This window comes from Mytilus galloprovincialis, chromosome 1 (assembly GCF_965363235.1).
Source record: "Mytilus galloprovincialis chromosome 1, xbMytGall1.hap1.1, whole genome shotgun sequence".
Classification (NCBI taxonomy): Eukaryota; Metazoa; Mollusca; class Bivalvia; order Mytilida; family Mytilidae; genus Mytilus; species Mytilus galloprovincialis.
Genome location: NC_134838.1, coordinates 37691430 through 37711945, shown reverse-complemented (window position 1 = coordinate 37711945; position 20516 = coordinate 37691430). Strand labels below are relative to the sequence as shown.

The 20516-nt window shown below is 30.8% G+C and overlaps 1 protein-coding gene across 1 annotated transcript; it reads right to left on the bottom strand.

Annotated features, from left to right (window-relative positions):
* Positions 1-333: 333 nt before the first annotated feature.
* Positions 334-1987, bottom strand: LOC143076627 (uncharacterized). The gene has a single exon (XM_076252489.1). The coding sequence runs from the start codon at positions 1820-1822 to the stop codon at positions 338-340; it is 1485 nt and encodes a 494-aa protein (XP_076108604.1). The 5' UTR covers positions 1823-1987; the 3' UTR covers positions 334-337.
* Between the last annotated feature and the right edge of the window lie 18529 nt (positions 1988-20516).

The following is a 20516-nucleotide window of genomic DNA, read 5'->3' as shown; positions in this document are numbered from 1 at the left end:
AGTTTTATCGAACCCACAAAGCGATTGAGTGTTAAGTGGAATTATGCACTGCCCCTTGCATTTTAGCAAAGCTTTGTTTTAATTACTTCATTTTCTAATGCTATGTTTTTCCAGTTCTGTTTTAACGGATAAAAAATATTTCATCTGTCCTTTTATTTAAATCTTATGTGTGAATTTTACCGCCAACATTGTATTTTTATTTCAGAAAGCTAAACCATAAATATAGATTGTTTGTTTGGGCAATATCTTTAAAAAAATCTTTAAATTACGTTTTCGAATATGCTTGTAACAATAAAAATGAAATAAAATAAAATTCATCTTATAAATATTTTAATTCTTATTTCTTACAAAAATGTTTCGAGATCTTTTTACATTCAGCGTTTACTTTTCCGTTCATAAAAATAGTAATTAACGGATTTACTGTATACACTGTTAATGAAAATGTAGAAAGAACTGCTAAAACATGACATTCTGCCTCCGATAACATAATTGTATTAAAATGTATAAGAATAAATACAGGAAAAGGTATCCATACTAATCCAAACAAACCTATTCCAATGGCAAAGTGTTTAGCAATTTTGGCTTCCAGTTTTCGTTTTCCAATTTCTCTATTTTTCGGATTAAAAACGCACACGTCTCCTACAACTTGGTCGTTGCTGTTTTTCTCTACCCTGATGGTTCCATCAGCATCGTAAATTTCGTATGTTTTTTCTTCGTTCATTTTATCTGAACAATTTGAAATGTTGATATTTCCATCTTTTGGTTTGTCAACCTTTTCTCTTGCTGGTGATAAATTTATATTTTGCATTTCCGAGGAAGAAGAGATAACTACTAACGATTTTGATCGTAAGTTTTGACCACTACTGCTCGTTTCATTTATACTAGGCAATTTGTTGAATAAAATACTGGGTTTCAGCATACTCTCATTATCATTTATTTGTAACGCATCTTTCATGTCCTTTGTATTTCCATTACCAACATGTAGTTCGTTGATAGAAATTTCCGGAACTGATTGCGTGTTTGTAACATTTTGAGTTGTAATAACATCCGTTTTCGGTACATTTGTGTGCGCAGGAGTCTTTAATGCATCTACTGAAGAAGTCATATGAACATTACTTTCAGCAGGATGAACTTTTCTATTCCTTACTTTAGAATGACTCAGCATTTTCTTGGATTGTTTTAATAGAGCTTTGATGATACATGTGTAAAATATCAGTACTGATATAAAACACAAACATCCAAACGGAAAACTCACAAAACTGTCGTAATTTACCCAATTTCTGTCCAAATGAGGCTGACCTTGCTCACAAATAATGTATATAGAACTGTCTAATAGAAATACTGTTGACATTGTGCTGTAGATTATAGCTAAGCACCAAGATAAAACTATCAAGGTCACAACGCGCTTAACTCTACTTTCCTTTTCAAATGGTAGTAAAACTGCGTGGTATCGCTCATAGCTTATAGTTACTAACATCGAAAGTTGAAATATTTCGCAAAATGATCGAAAGAAAGTAACTGTTTTACAAAATCCACTGAGAATAAAAGGTTCATCGATAAACATTCCCAAAACTATGAATCGAAATGGTAATAAAAAACTACATCCCAAAATATTTATTATGCAGCTGTTTATTAACGTTGCATTGGCATAAGTCCGTAATGACTTTTGTCTTTTAATGCAGTACAGTATTAACGAATTTGCCGCCATACCAACTATAGATGAAGAAATTATTATAATATGGCAGAAAATAATTGTAATTCCCACAGATGGTGATTCCAAAAATTCATACTTCACATGTGTTGAATCTTCAGTTGTATTCATACTTCTGTATTAACCATATTTACATTGTTGGTCTTATTTTCCATGCGATCATTTAGAATTGTTTAACTTATTATTTATGAATCGATATATGTAACAACGTTACCTGCTTGGCGATAGTTATCCCTGTATTAACCAAAGTTTTAACAGCGCTTTATATCCACACTGACATTTTCTCTCTCGTTTTCACCTCTTTAATACGAGATTTTTCATATAAGCGTAATAAAAAACCTAGTATTGAATTTTTACGGGAGTTTCATTGGTTAAGCTACATTACCAGGGTCTAATTACCTGCAGAAGTCTTTGGAAAACTGAATCCCTATTATTGCTAAGCACAAATACCGTCTGTTGTTAATCAATTCTTGAAAGCTTCTCAATTATTATTTCTTAAGCCTATCATCTTTGTCTGTAGGAAACAAAATATAGTAATGAAAAATCTCACGTTTAATTTAAAATCTCTATTTAAGGCATTAATAAATTGTGTATGATTTATGCTGATCTCTCATGGATGAATCCGCACTCAAGGTGTTGTATCTTATGTTACTAAACCTATCTGTGATATGAGACTTCGTGACAATTCGTACAGGTATGATAAGCAAAGTGAAAGAAAAGCTTATCATGATTTCATTTAAAATACAGGCTCTAGAAACGGGAAATTGCTTTTAAAGCAAATTTAGATTGCATCCTTGATTGTGTATTAAAAGGATTAGATTACATAGAATAGAAGGATAATAGAATTATGAAAAAATGTATAACAAAATGAAAACAAGGTCTAAAACAATGATTCATAATATCATCAAAATATTGGGATTGTTAAAGACTTGTTAAAACCAGATTTATCTTCCAAATGTTTGAATTTTTAGATATATTAATTCTTACTTATGGTCAAATACATTCAAATATATCATGATTATTTTACATTTAGCGTTTTTTCATTCATAAAAAATATGATAATGACTGGTTTACTGAATATCAATATCCTGTTGATGACTGTTCTGCATTTGCACTATTCTTATGAAACATGATAGGGTTTTTTTCTTGATTTTTTTGAAAAATGAAAAAAAACAATGTTTCATTGATTCTGTGTAAGAAAGTAGTTTTTAAGATATGAATAAAACAGTTTACAGCGGTGGATATTGTAAGGGTGCAAGATATAAATATATATATATATATATATATATACGAGTCTAAATTGAAAACTACGTTCAAACCTATGATTGCGTTGGATAAAAACCGCAATTTTTATACGTGTGCATGTAAAACAAGTTTTGTTGTAGAAGGGTCTAAAAACAGCACAAACAACATTTTCCAAAAGACCAAAAAAGTGAAAAAGTATATTTAAACAAAACGCATTTGACTAACAGGTCGAACAACTGATGTTCTTTAACCCTGCTGACTGCCATTGGCGATTGCCAAATAAAATTGATCACAAGATGTAACAAAATGGATCTTAATATAAATTTAATACTAAACAGAAAAAAATATTTTTTTAGTACACCAGATCCGGATTTCGACAATAAATGTCTCTTCAGTGATGTTAGGGATCGAAACGGTATTTGGAAGGCCATATAAAAAGTACCCTCATTTGTAGAAAAAAAAGTACCCTCATTTTTAGATAGACTCTTGAATTTTAAGAGTCAAAGGATGAACGGATCATATAAACCGGAGGGAAAATATGATACAAGCCCAAACGAAAAAATATAAACGAGTCTAAATTGAAAACTACGTTCAAAACTATGATTGCATTGGATAAAAACCGCAATTTTATACGTGTGCATGTAAAACAAATTTCGTTGTAGTGATCATATATATCATTTTCAAAGTACACAAACACCAATTGTGTCGGCTTTTTTTTAAATTGTTTTTAATTTGATTTCAGTTTCAGTCTCTTTTTTCCAATTAAATATTTTTATTCCAACCGAAGTCTCTCTTTGAAGCAATGTTAAAGTGACGCTCATAAATAAAAAAAAAATCAAGTAAGACACAATACAGTGTAGAAAGTACATGTATGGAACCTAAGTATGATAAAATAAGACAATATTAAATGTTTATTTTTCTGCAGGAATGTTGTGGTCTGCAGTCCGACTCCAGGTGAGGCAACACATTGTCTATAAGAATGATAGGGTGCTTTTCAACAATTTTTCTATACAAATGTAAACGTTCCAAAAAGGTATGGAGTGTTGAAGTATCATCAATTAAGGTTAGTTTTTGTCTTTATGTTTTTGTGATTTTTAGAGCAAAATGATAGGTTTCTTTTTAGAATTTTTTTTTCAGATACTTTAATTTGGATTTCAGTTTTAGTATGATTAGTAATCTGATACAGTCTGCGACAAACCCAGAGTAAACTTCGTTATGAGGGTCACAAATAAGGAGCTGTTAATGAAAAATGTAACATAAAGTAGTTTAACTAACTAATTAGTCATAAGACGAGGGAGATTAAATTCGAATCTCCTCAATTAGACTGACACACGATACCGTTTATTCTAACAACATGATTTTGATCTCACTAATTGATTAAAAATCACTCTGTTAAGTACCAGCAAAATTACCAGCAAAATAATAATCTCAGCTTCATCGTCATCTCTCGTACACAGTTATAGTGCCTAACAAGATTTTGTGAGGTAGACGAAATTGACTTTAAAACGATCGTATTGACTTTTGATGTGCAGAAATAGGCAGATCGGACATATTTTGACTTTAGTTACTTACTTCTTAAGTTTGGGATTAATTGTAATCAACATATTCCAATGAGACTGAAAAATGCTTTTTTTTATTATGATAAATAATAATTTTACCTGCCGTAGTCGTGCGTAAAATATATTTCGGTATTTCTCTTACGAAAATGACTTGTTTAATGGAACAAAACGTATTATTTGTAAACTTTCTCTTTACTCTTCACAATAGGCTTTTAAAAAATAACCTTTCCAACTGTATATTCCGAAAATTTTGTGAAAATCGAATAAGTGGCAATTCTTACCTTTCATACCTTAACTTTCATTGATAAAACATAATATTGACTCGTCCAGTGTCCAGTTTGAAGGTCATTTCAGTTACCGGTCACATTCATGCACGTTCTGATTAATCAATAGTCATGTATGAAAAGCATAAACAGGTTTGAAGGTAAACTAATAACAACTTAATCCAATCAAATTGCCTACGATTCAATAACAATGACCAGTCCACATCATAAAAATGTATAGGGGTAAACTGGGTAGGGAGAAAATGTCAGATATATTAAGTTCATTATTTTGCAATAACGAGTAAAAATTTGTTAACCAATAGATTTGTTATAATTTCATAATCATGTCGTTATGTATTGGTATAGTTTTTGGATCTTTCATTAGCGTATTTAAGGCTGTAGAAAGTTTGGCCTTCAAAAGTCAACATAATCACTGACTTTATAAAGAAAATTCGCCTTTTTAAAACATTGAATGTTTCACAAATAATACGCGACAACAAAGCAAAATCATTTCTTAAAACACTGCAAAAAACATAATTCTGATTGATGCAGTGGTATTGTCATAAATTGCACTGGAGTGAACAGTGGTACATCAAACGTCGAATTCCCTCACACAATGTTATCACACACTATAGTGTTACCAATAAATTAATGAGTGAAATGTATCTTGTTCCAAGGCTTAAGTCAATAAAAGTTAAATGCTTATTTTTTGGTAAATGGGGTGAAAGGCTTTGACCACAGATCAATTTGTATGTTTTGCGCTTAATTCTATCAATGTGCACACGATCAACGTCTTTACAATCTTATAGAATTGCTACAAGAAGCATTCAAAAATAACTGTTATATTTTTCTGCTAGGATCATGAAAACATGACTTCTGTCAAGTTTTTCTGTTCTTTACATGTGCACTTTATTGCGGAAACTCGTGTCACCATGAATGCTAAATTTCATTTTGAAATGAAGGTTAATATCAGATTGTAGTGAGATAGCTGTTAGCCAATAAAATAACGCATATAATGAAAAATACATGTAATGATATCATAGTGTTATATACTTATGTGTTCGATGTTTTGTTGTACAGTGTTTAACGTAACGTTTAATATCATATTTTTTATTGTTTAGTTTGTCAGAATACTTTTAACAAATAATAATCATTTGATAATTACTATTAGATTAGCCTATATTTGAAGTAGTAGTAGTCACAACTATCATTTTTGTTTATTTTATGTAATGATTGATGCTATGATATCAACACATACACATCAAACATAGAAAGGAATGAGAATAAAATTAATTCAATAATAAATGTGCAAATTTCGGCTATAAGCATTTATCCACCAATATGTGATCATATAGCTACATTTTTGTTTCGATGACCCATACTGTCACCCCATCCGTATATTCATTCATCTCTCCTTCCTGACGTACCGTACGATTTTACAATTCACTCAAGAATATAAATATATGTAAGCCACACCAACAAGAAACAAATCAGGACTAAATGTTGTTTAGTAATAATTTCAAGATTACCTGAAAATTATAGCGTCGTGCGCATTGTGCGTATCGTGATGAAATACAATATGATGTATACCTATAATGTCACAGTTAAAATACTGAGTACTTACTTTGCACAACTTTTCCATAAACAACAGGTTTTTCTATTAAGACAATCACAATATATTACAGGCATCTATTTCTTACAAAGGCAGCCCTATTGTCGAATTGTTTTAAATGTAGAAATTTTTACAAAACATCAGTAATTCGAGTGTTACCAATGTGAAATTTAGCATGTATGCGATTTACGGATTGCTCATCTTTGGTAGTTTGGAGGTCGGTTCCAATCAACTTTTCAATGATTTCGTACGGGTTCAAATTGAATGCAAGGAACTTTATTTTGGTTTATTCAATTGGGTCTAACACACCAATGACTTTCTAACTTTTCAGAGTACTAGTGAGTATAAATCTAGAACAGCGTTTCGGACGCATACAGTAAGTGTTATTTTCTTTTTTTTTTTTTTTTTTCCTTTTAATGTCAATTACTTAGGATCCTTTTTATGAATACTAGAACAGAGACGTGTTTTATGCTGAAACCTGCATGTCTTTAATTGTTGTTGTTGTGTTTTGAAAAATCGAAAACATAAAAGGCTATCCTTAGTATTAGATATCACAACGTTTTTGATTTTAACCATATATAATGAATATCAGTCGCGTGTGATGTCTTAAAAAACAAATTTTTCCACGAGAAATCGCAATAATCTAATGTTAATTTGCTCTTAACACGTGACTCTTGGACATAAATACATGTGTGACCGTTGCCCTTCATCAAAATTTCATTTCAACCTTCATTATTGAACAATATGGAGTATCAAAATCCGGCTATGAACAATTTCGATTTAAGCAGCATTTGCCTCGTTTCGGTAAAAAAAAAAGCAAAGGTAGTTCGAAATTCATAAATCGTTTGAGAAAAAAAACAAATCCGGGTTACAAACTTAAACTTGGGGAATTAATTTTGTTTAGTGATTTACCCTTACGACGCACCTAGAGTCAATTAATTTGAGGTTTATACTATTCTGGATGGTTTCATGTCTATATTTTTCTGTTCATACTTTTGATAAAAATTTCAACGTAATTGTCTCACTGGCTAATATTTTTAATAGTTTCTAAACAACTGCTATCATTACTTGGTACCATTTAAAAGTATTCCAAGAAAATGTTGAATTAATTCGTGGGAGACTTATTTAATAACAAATGTTGAAGGATCAAAGAAAAGCTGACTACCATAATCATTATTCAATTTTTACATTCAATTTCTGTCAGAGAGGAATTGAGCTACTTCTTTATTTCGTGCAATAGGAAATTAGTTTTCTTTTTTTTTTAAATATAGATAATTACTTAATAAAGTATTACATAAAGAAGAAAGATTTTGTATCATATCACACGATAAACAAAATCAATATGGAATTGGTGCCCGTCAACAAATATTTTGAACGGGTTTCTATCCAAATAGCTGCAACGACGCAAGCCAAATACACTAAACACAAAATAGTTTAAAGCACTCACAGGTTTATGTTTAATTTTGATGATAGGAAATTAAATCGTAAGTAAATATCAATTATGTGGGTGTTTATATCTATATAATGAATCTATTCTCTTTTCATTAAAATACTGTGACACATTTCGAAATTGCCATAGTGTTTTGGAGTTTATACGTTGTGCATGAGCAACACGACGGGTACCACATGTAGAGCAAGTTCGTCTTACCTTTCCGGAGCACCTGAGATCACCAATGAATTATCATAAGAACGACGTTTACCCTCGAATTTCCTTTCTTTCAAATAGAACTGTTGAATAAGTAAATTGCTTTATGCTACAATTCCACAACGCAAGGTTCCTATTATGTATTGACTTTCAAAATTGCATTAGGAAACTCGATTTGTTTCTTATTTATCAGTATCCTGTAGATTACATTGACATTTCAATTCTTAGATCTTCTTTGAAGCTTTTGATATTCCAGAATAAAGGTGGGAAGTGTTGAATGATGGAAAAAAAGTTTAAACAACTTCATTATCATGCGTATGAACACAGTCAAAAATCTGGTCAGGATCTGTTTTAGTTGTATGTATTGTAATTTGTTGAATTTTGTGAAGTCAGAGACAATGTACGATAAGGCCTGTTTGGCCCTATTTTCTCATTTTTCAAATTCTGTTTTGGAAAGCTACTTTTTATGTTAAAACATTCCCTGAGGTTTGAAGTTTGTTTGGATGAACTCCAAAACCACTTTCGCAACTGGGTGAGGTAAAAGGGGGGCGGTTAACTATCTGTTATTATTCAAATAGTGTAATTAATATTAATTTTGCAGGTGATTTTACAACATTTTTATATTTTTTTAGTGCCTGCGCCAACATGACCAAAGAATTTTTTTATTCAAAATGTAATGAAAACTGTTTTTGCTGTCTAAATCGCCATAATTTTTTCCGGGTCACGTAGGTGTACGCTATTGAATTTTAAGAAACAATGTCTAAAAATCGTTATTTTTCTATCTTATTACGTTTTTTATGCCCTTTGCCCCTCCCCATAACCTCATCCATTTTCTGAAATTAATGATTTTGAAATTCATCCAGACAAACTTCAAACATAAGGGAATATTTTAACGTGATAAGTAGCTTTCGAAAACAAAATTTAAAAAATGCAAAAACAGGGGGCCAAAAACGGGCCTTATCATACCTTGTACTGTTTCTTTTGTGTTTAGTGTTGTTGGTCCACCGTACTCAAGCTCCCTCCAACAATAAAAACTGACCACCACCAAAAAGCAAAGTAATTTTGATAGCTAACAAAGGTACCACGATTATAATTTAGTACGCCAGACGCGCGTTTCGTCTACATAAGACTCATCAGTGACGCTCAGATCAAAATAGTTATAAAGCCAAATAAGTACAATTAGAAAGTGGTGTTAAACACCAAAAAATCATCAATCATTTGGTTTACCGTCTCATTGATGAATACCTTTCACTCCTTTTATTTATTTTCAAAGAAGTAATTTTATCCACAATTTTTTTTTATTATTATTTCTTTATTGTTATACAACTGATGATAACTTTGGCAATAAAGTTTATGTTCGGAGCCGGAATTTAGGGATATAGTCATATCACATGTACAAAACAGTTTACCCATTCTTTTACCGATACTAGAAATAAATCAAAAATAATATTTTCTTACAGAAAAGTATTTTAAGTTAAAGAATATAATAAGGATTTTTTTTCTGAATGCACTACCGATAATTAATGCATCTGAACTCTTTTTAATCAATCAAATACCGAGGTATTTACCTTATTAGATGCTGATGATGGATGGATGAGTTGTTGAACATCCAGTGTCTAATTCGCCGTTTCAGAATCTAATGCATTCTGGGTAATATTTTTAAAAATGTACACAAAATGTTGTGATTGGTTGAATACGTCCAAAACAATGGAAATTCAACCAATATCGTGACGTTTTTTTCATTTTTGGGTACGAACAATGAAATTACCCATAGTCCTTTAGAATCTAAAACGGCCAATAAGAATGCATATTCAGAACGATACCATGGTAATATATGGATGTTTTTGCTGGTTTTTACTAGATCAACACGTTGACCTGGAATTTCATAGTTCTAGCTCACAGGGTAACAATTCGCAGAAAGATCTGTTACGCAACATAATCACATTATTCTGACTCTTAGCCGATCAGTCTATCTTCATACTTCTTAATGACGCTTGCTTTGCGGAGAAGAATCTTGTTCCAACTTTTCAAGTCATTAGTTTGACCAGGCTGGAGTCAAACCTACATCCCCCTTTTTTGCTTCTATCAGATAATGGCTACAATCAACAAATGATTTTTTTAAAAGACAAGCTTTAAAAGATATGTTATTAATTTGAATCTTGAAATTAAAATGATGACCTTCTCATTAGACATTTCACTGGGTTTGTAATTATTTGAGCAACATGACAGTTTCATATGTGGATCTAAATCTGCTTATCCTTCCGGACCACATGAGAACACACTCGTTTTATAGTGAGGTGTGTGTGTGTGTACCTCAGTCACAAGTTTTCTATATTTTGTTTGGTATGCTATAATTGTTTGTCTTTATTTTTTGCTAAAGCATTATTGGTTCGTTTTCGTTTGATGAGTTAGATAACCCTTTGGTATATTTCGTCTCAATACTCTTCTTAAATTATCTTAGTTGTTTTGCTTCAAATGATTTTAATATAAGGAAACAATCTTTTTTGATTGAAAGTTTTCTGATAGTTTATCTCATTAAACCTTTTTTATATAGTGAAATGACCGTTTCAGGTAAAAGTAGGTCAATTTTGTCACATAATAGTTTTAAAAAAACAAAACGTTATGAGCAATTAAAGAACACCAAACTTATCAAATGACCACAACCCGGTCTGTTTAGTCAGGAATAAAGGCATTATTTATTCTGCAGCAATGGAAAAAAAAACAATATGACAGGGGAAAAAATACAACCACAAACCATTATATTTCAGGTGTCTGACCAGGACCAGTATTGTAATGTATCTCCCTTGAATTTGAAATTGCAAATGGGCAAAACAGATCTATAAAAGGAAAAATGCTTGTATTGTTCACCTGAGACTGAACAAATATGGGTTTGGAATCTACAGGTATTATTGTTATGTATTTCTTTCATGGATAGTTATATAAAGAAAATCATTATCAATACTACATTAATCTCCGATATCATTTAGACCATTGACATACAATAAAATCAGTTAATATTTTATTTCCACTATAGTCCGATTGAAGATTGAAGGGTCTTATTTTCCATGTCAACAAAATTGATAAATCATTACATTAGAACAAGCCATAAACTTGGACAAACAAAACAAGTTGATTTCTTTAAACCTTGAATGCTTTATATATGAACGGTAAATCTTTAGCTGTACAGTTTTGATAATGAAACATTTCAATATAGTTGATGTTACACGCTTATGAACAATACAAAAAAATAAAACAACACTTTCATACATCCGAACACTTTTTGGGATTTAATTCCATCATGAACACATGAAATTCATCCATTGACTGGGACAATTTACGTGAACGTTTGTCTGTAACGACCACTGTTCACGACGTACCTACGATAGACATTTGGGGTCACCAAAGGTTTCTTAACGCCTTTAATTATAAAATAATTCGAAAAATTAATCAGGAATAACCTTTAAGTTTTGATTTATATAATTGATATAAATCAAAACATCGTGTTATTTCTGATTAATTTTTCGAATTACTTTATTAAGGTGTTGAGAACCTTTGGTGACCCCATAGTTTAAGTGTTTTTAAAAAGTACATAGTGAACAGTGGTCGTTACATACAAACGTTCACCTAAATTGTCCCAGTCAATGGATGAATTTCATGTGTCAATCAATGGCCACAGCCACACTGTTTTGAATTTCATTCTACAAAGGAAAAGGAATTGTTTTGTTTAAATTTTAGTTACTTCATATATACATTAGATTATTTGCAGACATTATAGAATTAAATGCTGTTTTTAAAAAAAAACTAGAAAAACACGTCATTCTTTTTTTACGTTTACAGATCTTCGAAATAAAATTAAGGTATAAACATACATGTCATTAGCAATTTTTTTAAAGTAAAACTTTTGCAGGAAACTTCTGCATATATTGTCTTATTTGATAGCATCAGTATCAATGCACGTAAAATCCCTTATAGGTCATATCGCTTTATGTTGTATAATGATTTCAAAGAAGATTACCTGTCAAATATTTATCAAATTTTATTGTTTTGTAAACACCATATCATAAGATAATTGCCAATCCCTTTTTCAAATTCTTCATATTTGAGATGTTTGACACACATAACCGTTGCATTTTGAAATGGATTTCACGTGAATCAGACAGTATCTACCAAAGCGTAAACATTTATATGTGTGAAGATGAAGTAAATACTTCTGAAATATTTGGTTGCTTTCATAATAATTGATGATTTTCATAATGATAACAAAAACGTATGACGAAATCAAGTACACTTTCTTTCAACCAATAAAACAGTAGCATGTGTATGAATGGATGGAATACATGTTGTAAATATTATATAATTAAATGCTGTTTACTTTGTTATTTAATACTTGATGCTTGAAGGCTAGAAATTCTCCTGGCTCAAAATGTGACCGTCACTTGCTTTTATTTTTATATTTTGTTTCTAAAATACATCTTTCAATTGTTATATTTTCAGTTTTTCGAATGATATAAATATATGTTATAATTTTTTAGGATCTGTAGGTAAAACTTAGTAAAAATACACCTTATCTGAGGATAGGAAAAAATATAATTGTTATATATTTCTGTCAATTATTCATATTTACAATAATGTATAATGTCAACTCCTTTTTCTATACCTTCATTTTTTAATCATAATTTACGAGAAGTACCCAATTAATGCTAAGTATTGATCTTATTTATATGGTGGGCAGATCTGATGATTCTATAATATTGGGTTGCTTTCAAACAGATAGGTTGTTTTCAAGAATATTGGTAACATATGACAGAACAGTATGACTAGTCTTTCAGCAATTAAAAACGAAAGTGTGATAAACAGCACTATTGTGTTTCAAATCTGTTACATAAAACATAAAAATAGATACTTACTAAACACATGCAATGCAAAGGCATGAGTTGTAGATTGGATTTGCTTTATTAACTGTTATAAATTTTACTTTTTCCATGGTTCTTGGGCGTCTTACTTTAGAATATGTCATATTGCAATCCTTGTAAATGAGGCGGAGTGGTACTTCTAGTACTTTTTTTTCAATTTTAGTAGTGTTCGCCTCTCTGTAGAAGTTCCTGGACAATGAGCAGAAATTAGAGTTTGACAAAATGAAGGAGGTATTTGTATATATTTTTTTTCTTTTCAAAAAGCTTATAAGTATGGGTGAAAATGTGTATTAAAGTATTCCACTAGCAAGCTTAATTGCTCGTTCAAAAATTTTGATGTAACTGAAAAAGGAAAATCACAAAAATACTGAACTGTGAGGAAAATCAAAACGGAGATTTCCTAATCAAATGACAAAATCAAAAGCTTAAACACACCAAACGAATGGATAACAGCTGTCATATTTCTGACTTGGTACACGCTTTTTCTAATGTAGAAAATGGTGGATTGACCCGTTTTATAGCTAGCTAAACCTCCCTTTCATGACAGTCGCATCAAATTTCATAATTACTGATCTCTAGTTGCTAATATCAATTAAAGTATTCTGTTTTTGCTATGTTACAACTTGTGCCTATTCCTGTTGCAATGTTGATGTTAAGTTTTTTAAGTTATTTGTCTACAAATTCATTCCAGATGGTACTGAATTCTAGTTTTTTGTGTGGCAATATTTTTTTCATGTACTTTTTAATACTTGGATTGTAACCCATCAAATTATAAGTTTGTACAGAGTAAAATCAAGAATTGTTCTTCGTGGTTTCTCTTTGCTTTGTACATATGTTTTGTTTTTCTTCGAATCTTGATGGTTGACGGATTTGATGTACTGTGTGCTGTTAAGGGTGATTGTTGTTTTTTATATACATTATATTGTCCAAATTCGTCTCATTTACGGTATATTATTTCTAACACTTGATATTTTAGTTAAATTTCGTAACTTTAGTCTCTGTAGTGTGTTTCATTTTTTGGTATTGTTGTAATTGTCTAAACAGTTGCAACACTGTTGTTAGATTTTGATAATGCTGTTAATCTCATTAGATTTTGATACTGATTACAATAATACCAATGATTAATTGAAGTATATCCCTAAGTTTAAACACTTAATTTTATAAATGTTCCTGTCTTATTTGGTCTTGAATACAATATGACTGATCCCATTTCTTGCTCTGAGCTTTGCTTGTAAATGTTAATCTTTAAAATGCATATCGTATTCAACATAAAGTTTGAAACCATATTGGTTTTAATGTTCGGATAAGTCTCTACTTATTGCAATGTTTTCCTCAACAAATACTTACAATTGCATGTTTAGCTTTTTCGAAACGATTAAACTTACAAAATATCTTTTGTATTCATTGGTATTATTGCAAATGCTATTATGAACAAAGGCAAGATACTTTAACATATTCATTATTTTAATTTGATACTTAAATCGGTATTATGATAATATTCTCAATAACCAATTAAGTTTTAAATCCAATAGCAATTTGAAAACGTTAGAACATTTCTTTTATGTTCAAAATTGAATTATATACAAAGTTAATTCTGTTTTATTGCAACTTTAGGAACGTTTTGTGCATGATGCTAATAATGCTTAATTTTGCGTTAAGTGCAATGCATGTTTATATCTTTTTATTCCGTTTTATGTATAAAAATAAATGTTTTGACAAAAAGAATCCTTTTAATGTACAATGTCCTTGTTAATCTCGTTAGATAAATGTCATTATAGTCAAAATACCATATACTGAAAGCATACTAGGTGCCTGTATAAGTATTCCGAACAACCGAGTTGCCTCAATTTTACATGTTATTGTGAAGCAAAACATTTAGTGAAGTCTTCTTTTCACGACGGTTGTAATTAAGTATTTCATTATTATTAATTGCAGAATAAACTTTATTACCATACGAATGAATTTTGAATAAGCAACTCATAAAAGTGTCACAACTTCTCAAAATTGTGGTTAGCGTAAGAGAAGAGTGAATATAACAATAAAGAAAATAAAGAAAAATTCACCGATATCAAACATAAAAATGCACTTCGCCATTGTGTATACAAGTTGTCATCTTATGTATGCTGAACTTCTCCGAATATGTAATTTAGTTAAGATATTTCAATAATTTGCTTTATCATTATGACATACATCCCTGAAGCCGCTTTTATCGTCCTTCCAAACGCCTATATCACCCTGCTCTGTCGCGCTGTAATTCTCGTATCAAGACTACAAAACGAAACCATGCATTATCAGTGACGTCACAATGTGATATGAGACGTTAACAGCGACGTCACAATGCGAGAGGAGACGTAATCAAGCTTGCTTTCGTCAAGCAAAAAACTGTTCTAGGAAGAGGGAAAAGACCATTAATAGAACGATAAACAGATAATCGGGTTTTTCTTTGTATAGATATCGTAAAATATCAGCCGCTCGACACAATGTGAAACTGTTTAGCTCGTTCACTGCGCTCACTCGCCAAAAAGGTTCACATTGTGGCTCGCGGCTGATATTTTACGATATCAATGTGTAGAAAACCCAATAATCTATACACATGTACCATGACGACGCCTCGGTTTTTACATTTTTCGAGATTTTTATTCCTTTCGTTTTATATTTGTTTCTTGGATTTACAATAATTGATCTAGTATCGACATTTTAGTTTTGCAAATTGAAGAAAAAAAGAAATACATAATACCTGTCCAAACTTTTTGCATTGAGCTTCGCTTGTGAATCAAATAAAACGTAAATAGAATCTAATAATGATTCAAGCTATATTTGTTTCAATATCCAGAGACGTCTCTGCCTTTTTCAAAATGAAATTATTTCACCATTGTTCTCGGTCTTTAGAAACCATTTTGTTTAATATGCATAAAATACTGGAATGACATTATACATCAAATACAAACAATTTTATATGTTTCAATATTATCGTGTGATACTTTAGTCGATATATTTATAATATACTCAATAAACAAGTAACTATTTAAAGCATTAAAATTTTGCAAACGTTGGAAGACTTTAATTATGTTCAAAGTTCAGTTATGCATTACGTAAAACGTAAATTATGTATGATTACAACATCAGAAACTTTTTATGCATGATGCTATACATGCTTAATTTTGCATGAAGTGCAATCCATGTTTATATCTTTTATGTCTGTTGTATGTATAAAAATAAATTTTTTGAAAGAAAGAAAATCTTTTTAACTATTTCAGTTTTCCAAAAAAAGTCTCAAGTTCAATGTGAATAACCACCGATAAATGTCATTAAACCTAAATACCGTTGAAAATACCGGCATTGAACTTCTGTTTGTTAACAGTATGATCATTTGCAAACCCAGATATACCTAGTCAATTATGGTTCTAATAAATAAGATTTAGACGGACATTCGGAACCAATTGAAATCATATTACTCGTAAGATATCTTTGAATTAGACATATTTTCTTGTTCTTTATTTAAAATACATGAAAGAACAACTGCAACTGCTCAATCAATACTGAATTTCCTATGTAGTGGCCGATTCAACGTGGACTATATAACTTTCTAACAATCTGCTAAGTATTCTTCACATGCAAATGGGATGTGATGATCTTAAAATATTTTCAATTAGAATCTTTGACCATTACCCTATGGTAAACATTTGATCAATTAACACACCCATACTCTCAACATGAAATCAGATGTAAGGAAATGGACGCTATTTCGTAAAACTGTGTATGAATATACATGTAATCATCAAAGGTACCAGGATTATAATTTAAAAGGCCAGACTCGTGTTTCATCTACATAAGACTCCGCAGTTAAGACCAACCTTTAAATGCTTGTTAAAGTATCATCATCACAAGAATAAATATTCAAAACTTGAAACAATTAGGTGGAGTGTTATGATGTTGCCTGAACTATGTATACGCCTCACATTGCAATGCTATGATACTGCTCTCTTATATATACTGTCACTATATAAGAACTTTATACTGTATTTCAGTATATATTTCAGTATATATTTCAGTATATATACTGTATTTCAGTATGATAACGAAAAAGAGAGGCGAAAGATATCAAAAGGGGAATTCAAATTTATAATTCAAAAATTAATTGATATAACGCCACGGCTAAAAAGGAAAAAAAATCAACAGAAACAGTACACCAAACACAACATAGAAAACTGAAGACCGGGCAACACGATTCCCGTCAAAAAAATCAGATGATCTCAGGTGCTCCGGAAGCTTTTAAGCGGATCCTTCTCCACATGTGGCACTAACCGTGTTGTGTATGTGAAATATTGTCTAATGGGGAAAACCTTGAGGTTTGAGGATTTGTGCCTGTACTAAGACAGGCTGCGTTCGTTGTGTATGATTATCCAGATTCGATATTCTTTCCGTTTTTTCAATCATCAACTTCCTTTACCATCAATTTTTGCTTGTACGAGATCAAGAAATATTTTGCATCCGTTGATGTGTTAGAGCTTTTGTTTTTGGTATTTGTCAAAGGACTTTCCTTGTTGATTACTTTTCTTGCAATTCGTAATTCTTTTTTATTTTCCTTTTTTTTTAATATGCAATTTTGTTTTTCATCTTTGCTTCTAATTGCTTGATAGTGTTTTGAGGTGTTCTATTTTTGTAACAGTAAAAATAAGATATATACGTTAGAGATGTCAAAAGAGAAATCGGAAATTATTTTTTTTTTTAATAGGGTTTCGCTTTATATCTTATTTGTAAATGTCTCTTTTAATATTTCAATTATTTTTGTTGTAGAGATTATGAAAATAAGAAAATGTGGTATGCTTGCCAACGAGACAACTTTCTACAAGAAACTGTTTTATCCTGGACTTAATGTCGTTGTAATAATAAACATAAAAAAAATAAACATGATTATTAGAACTGTAGTCTATATTTTCAAAATTTTAGATTTGTTAATTGAAGAAATGTGTAATTCCATACGACTATCCCAACTTTTTGCACTCAATGTCGCTTGTGTGTGTTAATTTAAAATGTCAATAGAATCCAACAAAGAGTTTAAACCTTTATTTGTTTTAATTATCCAGGAAAGTCTCTGTTAATTGCAAAATGAAATCCTATCAACATTTAACTCTGTCTTTAGAAACCATTTCCTTTAATATTCATTGGTAATAACATAATACATAAATTTAACATGTTTAATATTTTAATTTGATACTTTAATCGATATTATTATAACATACTCAAAAAAACCAATTAATTTCAAAATGCATTAAAATTTTCAAACGTTGGAAGATATCCTTTTATGCAACAAAAATTGAATATGTATTGAATAAGTCTTGTATGATTAAAATTGAGAATGGAAATGGGGAATGTACCAAAGAGACAACAACCCGACCATAGAGCAGACAACAGCAGAAGGTCACCAACAGGTCTTCAATACAGCCTTCAGCTGGCCCCTAAAGAAATATATACTGGTTCAGTGATAATGAACACCATACTAAACTCCAAATTGTACACAAGAAACTAAAAGTTAAAATGATACAAGACTAAGAAAGGCCAGAGTCTCCTGATTTGGGACAAGCGCAAAAATGCGGCAGGGTTAAACATGTTTGTGAGATCTCAACCCTCCCCTATACCTCTAGCCAATGCAGAAAAGTAAACGCATAACAATACGCACATTAAAATTCAGTTCAAGAGAAGTCCGAGTCTGATGTCAGAAGATGTAACCCAAGAAAATAAACAAAATGACAATAATACATAAATAACATCAGACTACTAGCATACGACATCAGTAACTGTTCGTACCTCATGCTGAAAAGTTTAATTTTTGCATGCAGTGAAATGCAAGTGTATAATTTCTATTCTGTTTGAGTATATTGTGTGTTTCAAGTTAGCTTATTCTCTTTCACAAATTTATATATATATATATTTAGAAGAGCCTATCAAATCTTTAGACTGATATATATAAATATATATATATATATATATATATATATATATATATATATATATCAGTCTAAAGATTTGCACAACGGTACTGATATAAGATGTTATAATACGAAAATGTTGTTATTAAATCGTGCTGACAAATATTTCGGCTCAACAAATGGCCTTCTTCAAGTGTCACAAGTTTTAACAATACTGATGTATCACAGTATGGCCTTCTTCAAGTGTCACAAGTTTTAACAATACTGATGTATCAGTATTGTTAAAACTTGTGACACTTGAAGAAGGCCATTTGTTGAGCCGAAATATTTGTCAGCACGATTTAATAACAACATTTTCGTATTATAACATCTTATATCAGTACCGTTGTGCAAATCTTTAGACTGATATAATTTTTTCCTTATCTGCATAGTATCGCCTATTCTAGACGATCCGGTACATAGTAAATTTGCTGGTTGGTCGTTTTTATAGACTTTTTTATATATATATATAACATCTTCATGCCTTATATATCATGTACTGCAGTACGCCGCTACATTAAAACTGACGTGGAAAGGTAACACACGGCCAGCGAAAGCTCTATTATTGTAGAGCCCAGGTGGTCGTGTGGTCTAGCGGGACGGCTGCATTGCAGGCGATTTGGTGTCACGATATCACAGTAGCATGGGTTCGAATCCCGGCGAGGGAAGAACCAACAATTTTCGAAAGCAAATTTACAGATCTAACATTGTTGGGTTGATGTTTAGACGAGTTGTATATATATATATATATATATATATATATATATATATATATATATATATATATATATATATATATATACGTCAGACTGCGAATTATGATAAAAATGTTGTATCAAAATCGCATTGCCATGAACAAAGGAAGGTGTTTACTTTTCTGTTAACATTAGTTTTTGCTACAACAACCAAATTTAAATAAAATAACCCTGTCTTTCACATAGTGAATTTGATTTTACTCCTTTTCGTGTTATGTAGCCAGATCAAATTTTCATGTAGGATTGCCATTATATTTTGTTGTGCCTTTCTTTTCAGCATCAACATGCAGAAATGGTATCAATAAAAACTACGACTGATGCCGATCTCTTTCTTAATACTGTTTGATCTTTAAAGCATAAGCTCTGCTTCTTTTGTCTGCACAATAAGTGGTGTAAGTTTTTTAAGTTGGATTCATTGTTCATAGGAAAAAGGATAACATAAATAAAAAACTTATGATCCACAACCCGCAAAGTGGAAAGGGATTAATATAAGTTGCAAAAATTTGTTTTCCAATCTACTATAAATAAATATGTTTAAACTAACACGCATTGTCATTTGTTTACCGCAAATTACAATAACTATGAACACCCAAAACATTAATGTGCGTATACGCTCGTTTTTGAAAAACAATACACTACAGTTAAATTCTCTATCAAGGGGATATGAGTTTTGTTTTTCTTAATATCGGAAATGTTATGGAAAGTGTTCGGCCAATATTTGACTCTACTCGAAAAGAAATAATCCTATGGCGTAATGCTTGTTTTAATTCCGTGTTTCATTTAAACGTTTATTTTCCAATCTTTACAACTATTTTCTCACATCATGTTACTACTTAAACAAAAG